A 19,582-nucleotide genomic window follows, 5' to 3' on the forward strand; every position below is an offset into this window, starting at 1 on the left:
TCAAATCCAAAAATTAAAAACAGCCAGGCGCCATCCAATACTGTCGGCCTTCCTTCCAGCTCCAGCTGTGATTTAGTTCGGTGGTTGCGCCGACACCCTAAACTTGCAAATGATGAGTTGACTTTAGAATCCGGCCTATTTAAATCAAGCGGGCCCATTCCACGAAGGGCGGGTATCTGATTACAACCGGAGTTATTGGTTGTTTATATCCAACATCCCGGGGATGCAGCGGCAGAGAGAGGCACCAGGAGACACAGATGAGGCCCGCGACGAAATGCCCCAGGAGAAAGCGCTAGTGCCTCCGACTGTAGGGTTAACCTCCTGGGCCCCCGTGCAGAGCGGCGGGCGAGCTCGGCTCTCTCTGCAGCCCCCGGGCAGATTTCCCACTGACCTACTCTCCCTGCCGTGGCCCCGAGGCCCTCGCCCTCGCTCTCAGGCGCTGCAGCAGCCAGGCTGCGCCCGAGCCGCCCGCCTCCCGAGCCGGCCTCCCCGGGCCCGACCACCCCCCGCTGCGGATCCCCGACCCCACCCCCCCGCCCCCTCCAATGGGTTGGGCTAAAGTCCTCTTAATTAAGAAACAATAACTATTTAAGAAGCTGCACAAATAGCGCGCTCTGCGCGCGCCCAGGCTCGGCTTTGGAGTTCGGGCGGGGAAGGGGGGAGCGAGACTGCGGGCGGGGGCCGCGCTGCACCCCGCGCCCCGCCCCGCCCCCGCGCCCCGCCCTCGGCCTTCCCGCCCGCCCGGGCCCGGGGGGCGGAGCACCCCCCCCCCCCGCAGCTGCAGGTTCCGAGTGGCGGGAGCGCGGAGCCCGCAGGAGAGGGCGGCCCCCAGGTCAGCCGCAGGCCCCCGCGCCAGGGCGAGCGGCGTCGCGGCCGCAAGATCCTTTTCTTCCCGGGAGGGAGCGGCCCCTCGATCCCGTGGAGGGTGGAGGCTCCCCGGTGGCGTCCTCCCGCCCCCCGGGGCCCGGAGGGGGCCGTGGGATTAGGCTGGAGTGACTATTCCTTGGGCTCGGTAATTGCGCACACGCTGAAATCTTCACCGTTGACTTAAGTTACTTGGCGCAGCGAGGGCTGGGGCCCTGCGTATTGATTAAACGCAGCCTCTATTTACCTAAACAATAAGTGTAGAGATTAGCGACGTTCGCTTGATCACAATAATGGGGTTGGCGATTAGGGGGCAATGCATCCCAGATGTGGCCGGGCCTCTGGCCAGGGGGCGGGCGCAGGCTTCTGGAAGAGGGGCGCTGGGGGCTCCGCGGGCAGAGGTGCAGGGCCCCGCGCGGGGCGGGGGCGAGGCCGGGGGCGGGGGCGCGGCGGGCTCTGCGGGACCTGAAGGTCTCGGCGCCCGGAGAGGCGCCCGGAGCGCCAAGCCCGCCTCCCCGCGGCGGTGTCACCTGCCCCCAGGCCGGCGCGTGCCCGCGGAAGTGTGCGGCGGCGGGGGCGCACGTGGCTGCTGTGTGCGGGCCTCCCTCTGCCCCCGTGTACGCCTGGAAGCGAGTCGGGGTGGAGGGGTCAGTCTGGTCTCGCCCCGGGGGCGGGTGTGACATCCCTCGGTGCGTGAGACAGGAGAGGACCCCGGAGGGCCTGGACGGGTGCCGCCCTCCAACCCCCGGACTGGCCTGTTCCCGGGGATATCACAGTACAGGGCTCCTGGGTGGGAAGCTTATAACCAAACTCCTTCCTCAGCCGGAGGAGGGCCCTGAGAAATCCCTGGAAGCAGGCGATTGGAAGGAACTGAGAGCAGAACTCAGGAGAGCGAGATCTGGGGTAATAAAGGGCAGAGGATGGGGGGATCCCTTGGTGGCTCAGCGGTTGGGCGCCGAGCTTCAGCCCAGGGCGTGATCCTGGAGATCTGGGGTCGAGTCCTGCATCGGGCTCCCTGCACGGAGCCTGTTTCTCCCTCTGCCTGGGTCTCTGCCCCCCCCCCTCTTTATCTCTCTCATGAATGAATCAATAAATTCTTAAAAAAAAATAAAGGGCAGATGAGAGCAGTTGGTAGTGGGGTGGGGGTGTGAAATCGTGATCCCCTTAGAAGGGTTCCTAAGGAACCCAGGATTCCCACCTTATACCGGCTGCAAAAGACCCGGGTAGCAACTCTCCCAAAGCAAGTGGTTTCCCTGTTTGTTTTTCCCTCTTCCCTCTGAGCCCCACTATCAGCCCGCTCTGCTTGCCATTGCACATTTAGGCACACGTTCAAGGATTGGTTCCAGACGTCCACGAGCAAGCCAGGACGAAGCCCTTTCCCGCCAAACCACGGAAGGCTGGGAGACAAGCAGCGCCTGCCCCAACTCCGGGAGTGGGAACCCGGGAGAAGACTGGAGGGGTGAGAGGACCTAGAGCAGCGCGAGGAGGGAGGCGGAAGGAAGAGAGAAGGTTGGGAAAGAGACAGCGAGGGAGGAGGAAGAGGAGGGAGCAGCAGGGGCAGCGCGGACGTGGGCTTGGGCGCAGCCGCCCCCCTGGGCGCCCGGGGTCTCCCTCGCCCGCGGAGCCCGAGCGGACTGGGGGAGGGGGAGATAAGACAAAGGGAATTCTCCTCCGGGAAGGGCCAAGTGCATCTGTCCTCTCCTTGCAGGCTCTGGAAACACTGGCAGGAATTTCCTTGTCGTGAGAAGACCGACGGGCGTCTGCAGCGGTGGAGACAACTACAAACAGACTTGGGGCCGGGAGGAGGGCGGGAGGAGGGGTGGCGGGGGCCAGCTTTGATCGCTTCAACTCTGTTGTAATTTTGTCTTCTCCACATTAGCCAAAATAGTCAGCCCTAGCTAGGGGTTCTGTTCGGCGGAGTCCCCTCCCCCCCACCCCTCCACCCCCGCGTCCTGTGCACGCGGGGAGCTGGGTCGCAGCTCCTCCCCAGTCGCGCCTGAAACTTCAAGGGCTCCTGGTCCTGTGTTCCTGCCGTAATTAGGAGGCCACACAGCTCTCCAGCACTGCGTTACACAAGTATGTGAGTCCTCCTCCCCCTCTCCGGGGACAGACCCGGGGAAGGACGGCAGCTGGGACCGCCCCGGGCGGTGTCCTCCGTTGGGGGAGTGGCTTCGCTGTGACCCCCGGCTGCTCCTCCCGGCCTCGGTCTTTCTAAGCTCTTCCTTAGAAAGTAGAGAAAGGGGCAAAGAATGTGCATCTCGCCACCCACCGGACAAGCCAGGCGAGCCTGTGTCTGTGCTTGAAAAGTTTTCTAAATAAATTGCTCTGGTGGTTCCAAGCGGTGATGAACAGAGGCTGAACCCGGGGGCTTTCTGCAGAACAGTGCAATGGATGTAAAGAAGCTGGAGCCGTCCTTCCCCCAGCCTTTCCCTTTTCTTCCCCCCTGTAAATCAGCCATATAAATCATTCGCATTGTTTAAGGTACATTGATCAATCTAATGGCTTGTAATAGGCTCCTAATTGCCACTTGCAGGGTTCTGCAGGTTCCTGTTTGAACAGGGAAGGTTTCGGTTCCAGCCAAAGCCCACCTTAATCCTGAGGCTGGATGATTACAGACCCAGGAAGAGCACCACAGTGGCCAGGCCACTGCAGTCTCAGTGCCTCAGGGGAGGGAGGAGGGGAGGGGGGGGGCTTGCTGGAGATATTTACTATTCTTTTCTTTTTTCTTTTCTTTTCAAAGCCCACTTCCAAATTAGCAATTTTCTCTCTCTCTCCTTTTCTTTAACAAATTACTAATTCTCTAATGAGCGAAGCCCAGGCTATGATTTATTGATTATTGTTTATACCAGACAAGAAACCTTCCTTATTTGCATCCTTTATGTCTGTCTGTACAGTAAAAATCTCCTTGGCGGCACACTGGTATTGTCTTAGGCATACCTTTTCTTTTTATTTATTTATTTCTAACATGGTAACCCCGGGAAGCTGTGATAGGAAATCATAGGGGGGGAGGGGCATGCTAAAAAGAAGGAAGAAGCAGCCAAACTTTCTCCAGTATGGAGTCCTGGAGATATGCCTACACTCCTGTTTAACATCCTGTGCTTGTAGTGTCTCCTCCAAGCCCTGGAGGGAGAAGGTTGAGTTGGAAGTATCCTCAAAAGTTGCCTATGAAAGAGTCTAACTGAGGAAACTGGTACCCTGGCTGGAAGTTGCTAAACGATGATCATCGGAATCCTCTGGCCTTTGGCTTTTTTTTTTTTTTTTTTTTTTTGTTAGCTGGAAAGATTAATGTTCCCAAGATGGTTCCATTTAAGTTGGCTGAGACAACAAATTGAACAAATTGTGCCTTATTTTAATAGAGATGCTCTAAAAAAGAAGAAAGCCAACACCGAATGACACATTTGCTTAGGTCTGAGACCCCTCTGTGGTAGTTGGTAATGGAGGGAGGAAGGTAAAACTCCTAGCCGAATAGGCCCCCCATAGTTTCCGAGTAATGCAGTAAACAAATCTATGATGCTTGTTGAATAATCTTCCAATAATTGCAGTCATTAAAATCATCACACAGTCTACAGTCACCTTCCTTCCTTTGACACACCAGAGTCTTTCCTTTAATTGTTAATGCATTTTTGGCTCAGATAAACAGATCAAGGCAGGCTTAAAATATAAGGCCCAGATACATCCAGCAGCAGAAAATTAGTTGTGTAGCAAATGTTTGGAGTGTACTTAATACACTAGGGGTTTTCACTTTCTCCAGTAGACCTCGCAGGCAAGAAGGATTTGCATCTCCTGCCACCCCTAAATAGCAGTATCACTTCTGAGGTAGAGAAAAGATCCTTCCAGGCTCTTTTCTATGCGAGGGTTGGGTTGGAATTAAGGCGTTATAGAACAAGTATTAAATGAAAGCTCAGCAGAAATTGTGGGAGAGTTCCTCAATTTTCAATTAATTTTCTCCATTCATTTGATCTCAAGCCTTGCGCTTTTTAAAATATAAATATGTGTTAACTAGAAAAGATTCCCTTCTAATCAAAAGCTGCATTTCATTTGCACCCACAACTGGCAAGCTCCAACTGTGGAAAGGATTCACTGCACTCAACAGGCGCTTCCGTCTGTACCCGTTTCCTTCGCCCTTGTTCGTGGCAGGCGACTATGGTACACAGGGGGCAGCTTTTTTTTTTTTTTAACCCAAGTTATTAATGTATCTCCCCAATCCCCACATCGTGCTGACCTGATAATCACTGCTCTAGTGTAGATCATGCAAATGAAAAGCATAATTAACTGAGCAAATGATTCAAAAAGGGAGCGCCGTGGCTTACCAAATAAGTAAATAAAGGCAGGTGGGAGGAGGACAGGTCAGATAAATGCTTTTCCCGGGCTCCTCTCTCTTCCCTCTCCCCTGTCTCCGCCCCCGGGGCATCCCGGTCCTGGTGGTCGAGGCTTTGGCAGCAGCCAGCAGGGCCCGTGCGAGAACCTTCGGTTCCTCCTCCCCCAACGCCTCCTCTCCCGCCCACATCTTCAAGTCTCCCCAAGTCCCCCCCCCCCCCCCCCCCACACCCTGGTGCTGTACGTGCGCTGCTAACTCTGCGAGTGGCCGAAGCCCCGGGGAGTCTGGGCAGACACCTAATATTTCGAAATATTCAGAAGATAGATGGTCCTCCCGTCCCCACCCTGCTTCCTGTGCTTCGGGGAGAAGCTTTTTTTTTTTTTTTTTCCCCCTGTAGTGTAGGAGCTCCAGTCCTTCGGATCAGCGCTAATGACGGAATTGTTTCCCCGGCTCTGCCTTCTAAACGCAGCAACTTGAGCAGTTGCTCAGATCAAAGCTCTCGGGAGAGGCAAGATGGGAGAAACAATATTTGTTCAAAGGAAGTGAACTCTTCCCTTTAATTACCCTATTCTTCTTTATTAGGATTCCTATTGAATTTTTTTTTGCAAAAAAAAATTATGTTGATTTAACCATAGTGTATTTGCGATGTAAATATATTCCAAGATGAAAACGTCACGGATCAATTGTAAAGGACCCGGATACATAATTTTAAAAAATCAGTTTCAGTGTATATGAGGTTCTCACCCCACTTTCGCTGCTCAGTCAGATTTGTTTATGCAGAATCGACATTTAATAGTGCTAATTGCACTCCAGTTAAATTGCCCTGATTGCAGAAAGGGAAGCAATTTTCGTGCTCTCTGTCTGGGTTTGGAAGAAATTGTTTTATATTCACCTCTTTATAAAGAAGTGGAGATAAGGCACCGGGGCCTTTGCACAAATTGCACTTAGGGGCTGACTGGCAGCATTCAGGCGCTATAATAGAGCATTATTTGGCCGTTTTGAATAATGTAAAGCGTTTGCTGAAAGCTATTCTCCCGAAAATTGCTTTAACTTTTAAAAGGGTGATGATTCACTCCAAACCAGGCCTTTGTTACATTGTCATTATTTCCCCAAATGTTTTAACAGTCAGCTCAACACTTTAGCATAACACATTGATCTTTGTTTAAAAACTAGATTTTTTAGAGGATGAAAAAATCTGTCACACGGAAAAAAAAAAAAAACTGGACTTCTTTGGGAAGATTTCCTTGGGGCCCCACCTTAGAGTTGAAGTGGCCCGGGTGTCCGCCTGCGTTCGTTTGGAAGATTTCCCTAACTTTTATTGTGATCCGGACGCGTGCATCTAAAGGAATATCCGAGTGCCCACGTAGGGAGTCTGACAGCTGGAACCACGTTGGAAACGGCAGGAGGGGGAGGGGAGGAGCGGAGAAGAAGAAGAGGAAGGCAGCCGGGGCTCCCGGAGCCCGAGGTGCCAGCGTGAGCTGTTTTAAATGGTTGACTTGAAAATGTCACTAGTGCTAAGTGGCTTTTCGGATTGTCTTATTTATTACGTTGTCAGGTTTCCTTAAGGAGGGGGTGTGCTGGAGGTGGGGGAGGAGGTGGTAAGGGGAAACCTCCGCGCTTCTCCTACCCCGGCTGCAGTGGGTGAGTCGGAAACGCCTCGCTGCCACTTAACAATCCCCCTATTAGTAAATCGACGCGGAGACTCTACGGGAAGCCGAGCACCAGTCTCCCCTTCCAGGGCAGAAGTCACCTGTTGGGAACGGCTCCCGGGTCCCCCTGCCGGGCTTCCCGGCTCTTCCAGGCTGCCTGGATGCCCCCCCGCCCCTTAACCTTCCAGCCTGAGTCCCCCAGGGGCTTTTGACACCTTCTCCAAGGCCACCCCCCCTTCCCTTGCACCGCAGTCCCCCAGGGCACAGTGCTTCGGGATAGCCGCGCGGGTCTCCTCACTCTCTCCCCTCTCCTCTCCTTCCCCTTTCTCCTTCACAATCTCCTCGGTGCTTTCGCCCCCTTAAAACAATGTGTGTATGTGGAGGGGTTGGGGGGGGGGACCATTCTGAGCAAAGGTATCATAACGAAAAGCAAAGAAAGCAACCTATGCAGCCCTCCCACCCACCGAGTGCACCGGGATGCACGCAGGCTCCATCTTAGGGCACAGGGAAGAGCCCCAGGGGTCGCACTTTTGGGCCAAGCCATACTGCCAAGAGGAGAGAAGACAGTTCGGGGCACGCTTCCACTCCTCCTTACTGGGTCCCCTCAGCAGCGACTCCTCTCTTGCACCCAAGCATTCGGGTGTCCTGGTTACAATGTCTTCTGAAAAGCTGGATGTGGGTTTGGAGGGGGGAATGTGGTACATTAAAAACCAGCCCCCAGGTCTGTCCGAGGACGCTGGTATTTCTGGTTCAAAAGCAGCTCCAACTGGCCTGAAGAAGAAAGAGAAAGCGAGACCCAGAGAGCAAAGCGACCAGCTCAGCGCTCGCTGAGGGGCTCCAGCACGCGCAGTTGTCTGCCTGGGGACACCTCTTTGCACACCGACAAGATCCGGAGAGGACTTCAGGATGCTTCCAGCCTGCGAAATGCGGAGGCGCCCACGTGTGGCCTTGTGCCCCGCGCTGGCGGATGGAGGTCCCCAGGAGAGGCTCCAGGAGCACGGTCACGAAAGCAGGGCGCTGCGTGGGGAGAGCCCATCTCTGCACGCAGTGCCTGGGCTGCGCAGGAGAGCCTCCAGGCCCAGGGGGTCTGGGCTGGGAGTGGGCGGAAGCTGGGGCAAGAAAACTCGACTCCAGGCTGAAACGTGACGTGCAAATCTTCACCGGGTTAAACAAACAGCGGAGCAAGCTGCTGCTTCGGCGGGGGTGGCGGTGGGGGCGGGCGCAGCTCGCGCGGGTCTATGTTTCCAAAGTTGTTACAGCGTGAAAATAAGCGGCTTCGTGCAGCGTGTTGTATGGGTTGATGCCTCCCACCCCCACGCCGGCCCCCTGCGAAACCCGGCAGATAATCAGCACTTCCCACTGTTTAGTCGTATTTGACAACTGGGTTAACCTGGTATCTAGGCGCTGGCGAAACGGTACAAAGGGTGCCCTCAATTACCACTAGAAGCTTCTGGTGTGAGTGGCACTTGTATTACCCCCCGGGTCAGAGGCCAGAGCGACAATTAGGAAGTCACTTAGACCTCTGGGGGAAGGAGCGGGATGCGCAGGCTCCAGGCCCTCCCAACAAGTCTGTGGGTGTAGACCTGGACCGAGAGGCCTATTTCTCTCCTCTCGGAGGAGCTGTCCTTTCGCGCCCTCTCCTCAATGTGACTCCGGGGTGGGTAAAACCGAATCCCAGTTGCGGGGTGGGGGGACCGGGGGTGGGGGGTGGGGAGAGACGAACTGGGTAGAAGACAAACGACAACGATAGAACTGCGAGCGAGGATGATGGATTCCAGCTGAAGTTGTGCTTTGCAGGCGAGAGCCTAGACACACCAAGTGAGCGTTGACATTTCCGTCTTTACTTAGGCCTCGCTGCTGCGGCCTCCGCCTCGGCGCCCCCTCCCCTCTTGCCTCCTTTCCCACAAGTGGGGAGTGGAGCGGGGCTGTCAGTTCTAACTTGCATCATCTCGGGGTGGTTCGGGGGGCTTGTGGCTGGGTCTCGGCGCGACTTCAACCTGGCTTGGTGCGTGTGTGTAAATGTTTAATTGCACTGTAATTTCTCCGGGCTCTAGCCCGCGCCCCCCCCCCTCCCCTCCCCTCCCCTCCCCTCCCGACACCTCGCTAGCCGCCTTGACTGGCACGCGCCGGGAGCCCTGGCTTGGGCCCCTCGGCGCGTCTGATTGGCTGCGGGGCAGCTCCCGTCTGCTCCGCCTGCGCCCTCATTGGGCGAGAGGCGCAGCCAGCGGCACTTCAAAGCGGGCGCTCCTCGCACTTAGGCTGAGTTTAGCCGGCGGGAGCCCGGAGTCCGCTCGGCGCGAGCGCGGGGACGCGGGAGCTGCGCGGGATCCGAGCAGCTTTCCGGAGCAGCCGCCAGGCTCAGCCCCGCTCCCGGCCCCGCCGCGCAGCCCAAGGGACCTGCTATGGCCACGTCTATACTCGGGGTAAGTCGGAAGTGCGGCAAGGCGCTTGCTTGCTTTAACTGCAGTGAATTTTCGTTATGGCTTCTCCGCGTCCGCGGCTCTGGAGAAACTGTTGCTGCCGGACTGCAAGCTGCAGCTTCAGCTCCTTTTAGCACTTTCCACGTTTCTGGGACTGATTCTTTCCAAGTTATTGAAACCTAGGAGATGCCTTTGTAAGGAAATGATTTGTTAAGCAAGTCTTTTTTTTTTTTTCCTTTTTTAATGTGGCTTTAAAGAAAACCCAGAGGTTTCTTTTCTTCCCCCTGGTGATTTATACCCCATCCCCCCTTGCTCCGGGGATTGTTGCAATTACGCGACAGTGGTGTTTCCAGAAAACAGCCTTAATCGTTTTTGCAGTCCGTGTAGTCACGTTAACAAACATCTACACTTCTCTGGCTCCCCAGTTCGCCTGTGACTTTGAAATCCATCGCTGGGTCCCCTTCGCGGATTCTTGTTTTCATAATCGAGGGTTTGGGGGCGGGGGTGTAAACATTAAGAAAAAAAAAAGAAAACACACACACCAGTGTTTTCTATTAAAAAAAAAAAAAAAAGAGTCAAGCCGTAGCCACGCCGGGAAGCAGTGTCCCAAGTTTCTCCAGCCCCCGAGCCGCAGTGTCGGCCGCCTCCGCCCTCACTCGGCGTTGGTCGTCGTTGTGTTTACTTCCGCGCTCTGCTCCGAAGGGCGATGTGGGGGCCTCGGGGAGAGGAGCGGGCTCACGGCGCGCGGGAGGCGAGCGGCCCCAGTCCGGCCCGGGGTAGGGCTTGCAGCGGCCGAGCCGGGGAGCACGGAGACGTCTTTGATCTGTAGCCCCCACCGAAGCACACAACTTTGCAGCGCCGGGCCCCTCGCCCCTGGGATCGCCTCCGCCCCGCGCGGGGCGCGGCGCATCCTTGGCGAGCGCGCGGGGAGGAGGCGCGAGCCCGGGAGCCACGACCCCCCGGGACCAGCCGCGGGGAAACGAGGCTGCTCACGGGTGCACTTTGTGTCTTCCTCCCACTTCTTCCTGCCCTCCTTCTCCTTGCTCCCTCCCTCACCCCACCCACTCCAGGAAGAGCCGCGCTTCGGAACGACCCCGTTGGCCATGCTGGCGGCGACCTGCAACAAGATCGGCAACACGAGCCCGCTGACGACGCTGCCGGAGTCGAGCGCCTTCGCCAAGGGCGGCTTCCACCCCTGGAAGCGCTCCTCGTCCAGCTGCAACCTCGGCTCCAGCCTCTCGGGCTTCGCCGTGGCCACCGGTGGCCGCGGCTCGGGCGGCCTGGCGGGCGGCTCGGGCGCAGCCAACAGCGCCTTCTGCCTGGCCTCCACGTCCCCCACGTCGTCCGCTTTCAGCAGCGACTACGGCGGCCTCTTCTCCAACTCGGCGGCGGCCGCGGCGGCGGCGGCCGGAGTGTCCCCGCAGGAGGCGGGCGGCCAGTCGGCCTTCATCTCCAAGGTGCACACGACGGCGGCCGACGGCCTGTACCCGCGCGTGGGCATGGCGCACCCGTACGAGTCGTGGTACAAGTCAGGCTTCCACTCGACGCTGGCGGCGGGCGAGGTGACCAACGGCGCGGCGTCGTCGTGGTGGGACGTGCACAGCAGCCCGGGCTCGTGGCTGGAGGTGCAGAACCCCGCTGGGGGGCTCCAGAGCTCGCTGCACTCGGGCGCCCCCCAGGCCTCGCTGCACTCGCAGCTCGGCACCTACAACCCCGACTTCAGCTCGCTCACGCACTCGGCCTTCAGCTCCACGGGCCTCGGCTCCTCGGCCGCCGCCGCCTCGCACTTGCTCTCCACCAGCCAGCACCTGCTGGCCCAGGACGGCTTCAAGCCGGTGCTGCCCTCCTACTCGGACTCCAGCGCCGCCGTGGCGGCTGCAGCTGCCAGCGCCATGATCTCGGGCGCCGCGGCCGCGGCCGCCGGGGGGAGCTCGGCGCGCTCCGCCCGCCGCTACTCCGGCCGCGCCACCTGCGACTGCCCCAACTGCCAGGAGGCGGAGCGGCTGGGCCCGGCCGGAGCGAGCCTGCGACGCAAGGGCCTGCACAGCTGCCACATCCCGGGCTGCGGCAAGGTGTACGGCAAGACGTCGCACCTGAAGGCACACCTGCGCTGGCACACGGGCGAGCGGCCCTTCGTGTGCAACTGGCTCTTCTGCGGCAAGCGCTTCACGCGCTCGGACGAGCTGCAGCGGCACCTGCGGACTCACACGGGCGAGAAGCGCTTCGCCTGTCCGGTGTGCAACAAGCGCTTCATGCGCAGCGACCACCTGAGCAAACACATTAAGACGCACAACGGGGGCGGCGGGGGCAAAAAGGGCAGCGACAGTGACACGGACGCCAGCAACCTGGAGACGCCCCGCTCCGAGTCCCCCGACCTCATCCTGCACGACTCCAGCGTCAGTGCCGCCCGGGCGGCGGCTGCGGCGGCGGCGGCCGCGGCGGCGGCGGCGGCCGCGGCGGCCTCGGCGGGAGGCAAGGAAGGCGCGTCTGGCCCCAACGACTCTTAGAGGCCGGCCGGGAAGCGCGAGCGACAGAGTAGAGACGCCGCGAGCGAGCGAGAGGTTCGGGGGGCCAGCGAGCGGGGCACGGACGGGCGGGGGCTCCAGGGACGCGCCCGGGCCGGCGCGGAGGGGAGCGGCACCCGGCCCCTCGGCCCTGCTCGCTGGCCCAGCCCCGACCGGAATCGAACGCGTGGTCCAGGAACAAAAGCAAACCATCCTCCGACACAGACACCACTTTAAAAAACTGCACACACAGGCAGACACACACACCGGAGACCCACAACCACAAGCACGCACATTCGTGCGCGCGCGCGCGTACACACACACACACACACAACACTCACACAAACTTCTCCAGCGAAGAGCAATACACAGAAACGCTCCCTCCTCCCCCACCGCCCACCCTCCCCTCCACTACCCTTCTCTTTCCTTTTCTCAAAAAAAAAAAAAAAACAAAAAAAACAAAAAAACAAAAAAACAAAACCCAAGCCACCACTCTGCAAAGGACTGTCAGAACATTTGAAAACAAACGGGACCTATAAAAACAGACCCTTTGTGTGGATTATATTATATATAAAATGCTCCAAGTCCTGCTTGATATCTACTTACAATGAGACTTTTTTTTTTTCCTAAAAAAGGAAGCATCAAAAAAAGGCTTAAGGTGAGAAATTAAACTGGAAGTCTAGTGACAGTTTCTCTGTATTTCATAACATCTGTATAAATAGGGTTCAAAAGATTGTGTTCTTTTTTATTTTCTTGTAAATGTTCATTCGAATAGAGGGTTTTTTTTTTGGTGAATTCCTGAAATTCAGGGAGTTTTTTTTTTTTTAATTTTCTGATGCACTTTGTGAAAGTCAGTATATATGTAAAAGATATTTAAAATGTTGAGTTATCATTTCACTCACAAACACGTAAGTTAAGGTCATCTAAAGAAATTAAATGCGTTTATCTGTATGAAGAAAATCTTGACATCATATTTTCATTTTGGTATTATTAAAGGACTCTGAACAATACACTTCCTTTTTTTTAATCCTGTTCCCCTGTCAATAACCTTTACATGGGTCGACTTTTTTTTTGTTGTTGGGGAAAAAATTCCCTTAATGTTAGTTTTAGGTAATGTAAGGTTTTATGTGAGTTACAAAAGCCATAATACATATACATTTTTGAGAAGTCAAAATTATTTATTTGTATATCAATAGCGTAAATTAAATTGGGTTATAAGAACGTGTAGTTGTATTACTTAACGAGACAGCTCTCAAAAGGTGACATTTTAAAACTCTGGAGCCCCTAAAATAAAGCAAAGATCCTTGGCAGCTTTAACTGTGGAGGTGGCTACACCTCCCGGAGGGGTCGGACAAAACTCCAGTGGGTTTGTTTGTTTTTAAAAAGCGATTTAAAAACAATCTGTGAAAGGAAAAAGCTTTTTAAAAGAAGTCTTTTAGCTCCCAAGGCCCTCTACGTTGGGAGGCGACTCAGGGGAATAAATCGCTAGAGTCAATACCCCGGAAAAGACATTTCATGCCTAAATGAAAATCTTGTTAAATGTTATTAATTTTGACTTAGAGCACACAGCAGCCCCCTGTGCCTTGTATTCCCTTATTAGGGATTCATGTCTTATCAAATATCTAATTAATCTCCTAGACATCATTTGTTCTGGCCAACTTTATCTCAGCTGGTCCACGGGGAAAACTCCAAATATTCTCCGTGACAAAGCTCCCTTGAAGATCTTTTTAATTGTCTAAATTAACTGCACCAAATTTGCATGTCAAACGGTAAAGGGCAACCTGAGATAAAATGTAAACGTTTTAAAAGCCCCCAAACTAAGCACTTGATTTGATAACTAGGCTTTTTAATGTTATGGAAGACAACTGCTCCTTTCCTTTTCAAAGACGGCTGATCTATGCAAATAGTGAATTGGAAATGCCTAGGTCCCCGCGCCGTCAAATGGCCCTCGCAGGTTATTTGAATATCAGTGGCACTGCTTCTGAAAAGGTTCAAGGATGCTCTCTGACTTCTTTGTGATTACTCAGTGCGGCGTCTTATTCTGAAGAAAAAAAACTCAGGAATAATTAAAGGCTGGGATCAGGCCTGGGAACACATTTGGGACAGGAATCTCATTTAGACAGTCTCTTTCAAAATAAGGCACAGTTAAATTGACCAGAAGGCAATTATTGAAATGAAAATTATTTTCACTCTCTTTGTCTTCTGACCACCAACTTAACAGCCCCAGTTTAAAAGAGAGGGAGAAGTGAGGGAGAGACGAAAAAGAAAATTGGTAAATGAGATAATTTTGCAATTCGAAAATGTTAATTTAGAAAATAAAGTACATATTTACAGAATAAAAATATTTCTGAAAGGCTCCCCACACAATAGGAAACACAAGCAAAGTCAGCCCCCAGTGGAATTTTTTTTTTAATTATTGTCCATCTTGGGAACTTGAATGGAGGTATGATTTTTAGGGAAGAAAAAAAAAAAAAGAAATTATTGTCACTAACAGCCAACAAAATGTTTTCTCGCAAACTCTGCTCTGCAAAGCCAAGTAGCAAAGTAGCGATAACACATGGAGCTGAGGTCCCCAGAGGGGCATTTGCAGCGTGAGGTTCGGTGTCCTCGCCCCTCTCCTCCTTCTTGCGGTCCCCACGGCCTCGGTTACCCCGCTCTGCTTCCTCGAGTTTTCCTTCTCTTTGACCATTTTGTCTCCCCGCTCAAGCAGTTCAGAGCCAGGACCTCCCAGCCCAGCCCCCCGCGCGCCTCCCGGGGCAGGCCCGGCCTCCTGCAGACGCCGCCCGGGGAGCCTCTGCTCCGGGGGGCGGGGGGGGGGTCGGGGGTCGGGCCGCGGCGCTGGAGGCCGAGAGGGTGCCCGGCGGTTTGGGGGCCGCGCGCCGGCGGCCCGGAGGTGAGCGTGCGGTGGGGTTTCCGAGCGGGAGGGCGCCCGGGCGTCTGTCCCAGGCAGCTTTGTTTCTCGTGGATAATAAAGGCAGATCAAAGGGCCTGGCGGTGCAGGTCCGCTCGCCGCGCGGCTCCCTCCGCAGCCCAGTGATCAAGGCCTCTGCCCCGCGGGTCAGCGGACGTCCATCACCGCGGCTCCCGGGCCGGCGGGCGGCGCGTCCAGCCGGGGACCAGCGCTCGCCCGGGCTGCACCCGAAGGAAGCGGGGCCCCTGCCGCCGCCACCCCACCTCCACCCACCCCCGGCCAAACCGACGGGCGAAAACAGATCCCGGCACCCCCCCGGCCCCCGTCCTTCCCACCCTGAGCTCCCGGGGGGCGCGGGGACGCGGGGACCCGAGCGGGTGGCGACCTGCCGAGGCCGAGCAAATTGGCTGCAGCGCGCGGGGGCGGGGAGACGCGCTCGGGGTCCGCCCGAGGTGGGGCCGCGTCTCCCCAGGGCCACCTCGGGGCTCCGGGGCCGGGGAGGAGCGGGAGGCCGCGGGACCGGCCCGGGAGCGGCCTGCAGGAGGGGGCGCGGGGGCGCGGGGGCGCGGGGGCGCGGGGGCGCGGTCTGCGAGTTCCGCGCGGCCGGGCCGAGGTTGAAATGCGATTTCGCTTTAGCCGGTTTCTCCCAAGCGGTTCCTGATCTTGAGCTGCCCGCGCAGCACAGGAACGCAGAGCGACTTTTCATCACCCTGCGGCCCCCCCAGCCCCCCAACACCGCCCCACCTCCCCGAGGTCACCTTTCCTGGGTCTGCTTATTTGTGTGCCCCCCCCCACCCCACCGTGGAATGCACTGGAGCCTACCTGCTGAGGAAAAGAGAAAAAGAGAAGAAAAGGGAAAGATTTTTCTATCCTCAAGGAGAGACAGCCACGTTATTTTGACGAGATTAGATTGTGCACCTGAGCGGCGTGTCTGGACACTCCGTCGAATAGCTATAAGTCGTGTAAAATTGAATTTCTTGTTATTCAGATGGAAACTTTATTTATTTTAACTCTAATCTTATTTGCATCTATTATCTGTATTCACCAAGGCTCTCTCTCCCACTACAAAAATGCAGATGAAGTAAATCTCACATAAATCCCGCCCATTTGTGTAATTGGTATACTAAGTGTTTATTTTAAGTGAGAATAATTTAGCTACAAATTTTCTTAAGGAATAACATTCTTAACACATTAAAAAAACTGAAAACTCTGATTTGCTTTTATGTTTGACAGTCGCTCTTGATTCCCTGAAGAGGAGCCCGGCGAGTGCGGCTCGCTGGCGCCACCTAGAGCTCGGGGTCGGGAAGGCCGCGCCGTCCGCCCGCCTGGTCGCGCTGGCAGCGCCGGGAGACGCCGCAGCCCAGCGAGGCGGGCAAAGAAAAGCGAGTTTTTTGTGTGTGTATGTGCCAGGGGGAGGCGGACGAGCCCCGCTTCTTGGGGGGTGGGGGGGCGCCACTTAGCCATGCCCGGTACGACCGCTTCCGGGAAGGAGGTCGTTTTGGGGCCGCAGTAACTGAGAATGCAAACAAAACCAGCAAAACGCACGCCCCGCTTGGCCGCACTCGCAGACGCGGTCGCGCGTAAACACGCCTTTCGGGGGAGCGGCGGGGTCTCCGCACCCGCGGGTGGGCGCGCCGGGCGCTGTCGGCGGCCGCGCGGACCCCGGCGTGGGCACAGCCCCCCGGGCTCCAGGCGCGAGGACCCGGGATCCGAGCGCTCCCGGTCGGCGAGGCCCGTCCGCGGGGACTCCCCGGGACCCACCGCAGCCGAGATGGATAAGCCGGGCCACCAGGCCGTCCCACGTCCCCAGACGGCCCCCGCGGGGAGGCCCAAGCATCCTCTTGCCGCCCGGGGATGGCCCAAGCATCCCCTTGCCTCGCGGGCGCCCTGCAGGCAGCCGTCCCCGCCCGAGATGGGTGCTGGGGGGCTGCCGAGCAGGCCCGGGCCTGGAGGCGCACGCAGGGCCCCCCCGACGGCGGCCACGAGCCCCCCGGACCCCTCGCCCCAGCCCCTCCTGGAGGGTCCGCATTGCCTACGGGCGGAAACGGACCCCTCGGGGCCCCACCTTTCCCCCTTGGAAACCCAAATCTAAAAATCGGATAACAGCTGGAGGCGTTGACCAATTTTCTCTCCAGGCTGTGCATCGCCCTCCCCCCGCCGTCCCTTTCCCCTCCTCTTCCCCAGGCCACTACCCCACCCCTCATCTTCAGACGTCGCGCGGTGGCTTCTTCCCCTCCTTTCTTGCCCCCCCGTCCGCCCCCCGAACCCCCCCCCCCGCGCCTTTATTGTATTTTGATCTTAAAAGCTACACCTCCAGATGCCGCGCCCAGGGCGCCCAAAGCGCGGGCCCGCGCCAGCCAGAGTCCGCCGAGGCGCTAGGGCGCCGGGCTCCCCCGCTCTGCAGCCGGGGGAAGCGGTGCGCTTCCGGGAACTCGCAGCCACCTTTGCGGCGAGGAGCTCGGCTGGGTTTGTATTTGCTGTTTTAATACAAACCCCGCCGCACTGCCTATTTCAAAGATGTGCTAATTACTACTTGGATAGCAGGGCGCAAAGTCCTTGTCCATTTCCCAGTACAAAGTAGGTTGCTAGAAAATTTGAAATTGCCTTTCAGCCTAAAGCTGCCTTACCTGAATGTCATAATTACAGTAATTATGTACATCCAAATTACATGCTAATTAAATTAGAATCAAATCGTTCTAAATCGAAATCAAATGAGGTAGTGAAGAATTAATCAATGACAACATAAATAGAGAGCTTCCTTCAGAGATATTTATTGTAACGATCCAAGGAGGAATTTGATCTGAAAAAGTCACCTGTTTATTTACTTTCAAATTAGTAATCAGTTATTATCCCTTCTCCATAATTTTAACCGTTCCGTGTTATTTACCCCCCACCCCTTCTAGACGCTGGAGTTTATAGAAATATGTATGAGGTAAATACATACAGACATGCCTACCCTATATGTTATTGATATAAATATATATACAGTGTGTTTGCAACTCCGGCGAAGGGGAAGGTTTCAGGGTGTCCGGAGGGACGCACTCCTCCGGGGCCTGTTCCCTGAGACCCGGGAAGGAAAAACACCGAAGTTGTTAGATTTTTCTAAGCTCCCTGCGCTCTCTTCCTTGGGAAACGCCTGTCAGGGATTTTGCATTGTTTTGCGGGCCCCTAAGCGTTTCTGGGTGGCTCCTGCAGGGAGGAAGGAACGCGCGGGGACAGGCCGTCTCCCCCCGGCGGTTTTCTGCGGCCGAGCGCGGGCGGGACTCGCCGCGTCCACCTGGGCGCGGGGCGAGAGCAGCAGGAGCGCCCCCCAGCGCCCTCTTCACCTGCGGAGCGGGGCGGCGGGAGCGGGGGCCTCGCTCTCCCAGCCCCGGAGGGCGAGCGCGCCGTCCGGCCTCCGCGGGAGCAGCGCGGGCGGGCGGGGCGCGGCGGGCAGAGGGGCCGGGGCACCGCTCCCGGGCGGGGGGGGGGGGCACCGGCGGGGGCCCCTCCCCGTGACACTCGGGGCGGCCTCTCGGCGCATCCTCCAGGGAGGGGGCAAGATGCGCCCCCCGATCCCCGGGTTGCATTTGGGTTTGAGGTGCGATCACAAGGCCGCCAGGCGCGCGTCCAGGAGGGAAGCGCCGCCGCCCGCGGGCTGGCGTGGCCCCTGGGGCGGCCCCGGGCGACCCCGGCGCGGCCCCTCCCCCTCCCCCCCCGCTCCGGGAGCCCCCTCGGGTCGGCGGGTCAGCAGCGGCCGAGCCCGGGGCCTGCGCGCGTCCGCCCCCTCGGGAAGGCCGCTCGCGGGCGGTGCGCCGGGCTGGCGGGTCCTCGGCGCCCCTGGCCTCCCGCACGTCGCCGTCGCCGTCACGGTTGCCTCCCGAGGGAAGCCGCGGGGCGCGTGAAGGGAGGAGAAGGCGGCGGAGGTGAGGAGTATCCGCGTCCCTTTCTGTGGCGGCGGGAACCCGGGCGGGAGAATTCTCAGACCCCAGGCCTCCCTCCGTCCTGTTTCTCCCAACTTTTTAAAAAGCGTTTCTCCTTGTTAGTCAGAAAACAAAACAAAAAAACAAAACAAAACCAAAAAAACCGCTCCCCGAGGCCTGCAGCTACTGCACGCCTTTCTTTTTAAGAAGTGGTAACTACCAAGGTTTTCTTTCAGGAAACCGAGAAAAAAAGGTCCCTGCGCGCCCCTCGGCTCCTGAAGCGGCCCTGCAGCCTCCTCCCTGACCCGGAGCGCGGCCCCGAGGCCCGAGGACGCGGCCTTCCCGAGCGGCGCCCCCCGCGACCCGGGCCCGTGGGCACCGCGCAGGCAGGAGAGGGAGACGGCTCGGGGGGATTCTGCAGTCTTCGAGCTCCGGTGTGAGGAACAGGAAATGTTCGGTGACTGAGGCTGGGAAAGGCGGGCCGCCGGCAGCGTGGCCTGATCCGATCCAGCAGCAGCCGCCGCCGCCGCCGTCGTCTCAAGGAAGAACGGCCAGAAAGGTGTCTCCGGGCCCTGCAGAGAAAAGGCGTCCCTCGGCTTAGAACCGCGTGGCTCACACCAAGGTTCCCCCTTCCCAGGGCAAGGTAAGCGGACCTGCCGCTCTGCTGCGGCGGCCTCGGCCTATTGGGCACATTCATTAAATGGAGTCAGGACTAACTTACCACAGAGACGTTCAGATAAACAAACAAGTCCTAACCCAGTAACCTGAGCTTTCCTGGCCATTTGTAAATCGACAGCACCTCCTACAGGAATTAATTTGCTAGTGTTAAATTATGTTAAATGTTAGGCCAGGGGAAGGGGCGGGGAGCGCACCCCAGAAGCTGGCCCCGTGTCAGGCCCACAGACAAGTAGACGTCTCGAGGCACACCCAGCATTTCTTGACAAGAATCTCTCTGGTAAGGCTGAGAACGACAAACATTAAAACCAGACTTTTCTGGTGGTTTTCTACAGTATG

The 19,582-nt window shown here is 57.1% G+C and overlaps 2 protein-coding genes across 2 annotated transcripts; both read left to right on the top strand.

Annotated features, from left to right (window-relative positions):
- Positions 1 to 9,086: 9,086 nt before the first annotated feature.
- On the top strand, positions 9,087 to 11,758 carry SP9 (Sp9 transcription factor). The gene is made up of 2 exons (XM_038584512.1): positions 9,087 to 9,254; positions 10,322 to 11,758. The coding sequence occupies exons 1-2, from the start codon at positions 9,234 to 9,236 to the stop codon at positions 11,756 to 11,758; spliced, it is 1,458 nt and encodes a 485-aa protein (XP_038440440.1). The 5' UTR covers positions 9,087 to 9,233.
- A 2,554-nt stretch (positions 11,759 to 14,312) lies between these two features.
- On the top strand, positions 14,313 to 18,550 carry LOC111094196 (collagen alpha-1(I) chain-like). The gene is made up of 5 exons (XM_038585088.1): positions 14,313 to 14,346; positions 14,463 to 15,419; positions 15,900 to 16,048; positions 16,235 to 17,132; positions 17,862 to 18,550. The coding sequence occupies exons 1-5, from the start codon at positions 14,313 to 14,315 to the stop codon at positions 18,548 to 18,550; spliced, it is 2,727 nt and encodes a 908-aa protein (XP_038441016.1).
- Positions 18,551 to 19,582: the final 1,032 nt, after the last annotated feature.

Source organism: Canis lupus, chromosome 36 (genome assembly GCF_011100685.1).
Source record: "Canis lupus familiaris isolate Mischka breed German Shepherd chromosome 36, alternate assembly UU_Cfam_GSD_1.0, whole genome shotgun sequence".
NCBI lineage: Eukaryota > Metazoa > Chordata > Mammalia > Carnivora > Canidae > Canis > Canis lupus.

Bases quoted from the DNA above. Each gene is read 5' to 3' on its own strand.
- SP9 (XM_038584512.1), top strand. From the start codon at position 9,234: ATGGCCACGTCTATACTCGGG. The intron at 9,255-10,321 runs GTAAGTCGGAAG...CACCCACTCCAG, and splicing joins TGGCCACGTCTATACTCGGG to GAAGAGCCGCGCTTCGGAAC.
- LOC111094196 (XM_038585088.1), top strand. From the start codon at position 14,313: ATGGAGCTGAGGTCCCCAGAGGGGCATTTGCAGC. The intron at 15,420-15,899 runs GTCACCTTTCCT...TATGTTTGACAG, and splicing joins CACCGCCCCACCTCCCCGAG to TCGCTCTTGATTCCCTGAAG. The intron at 17,133-17,861 runs GTTTGTATTTGC...TGGCTCCTGCAG, and splicing joins GCGGCGAGGAGCTCGGCTGG to GGAGGAAGGAACGCGCGGGG.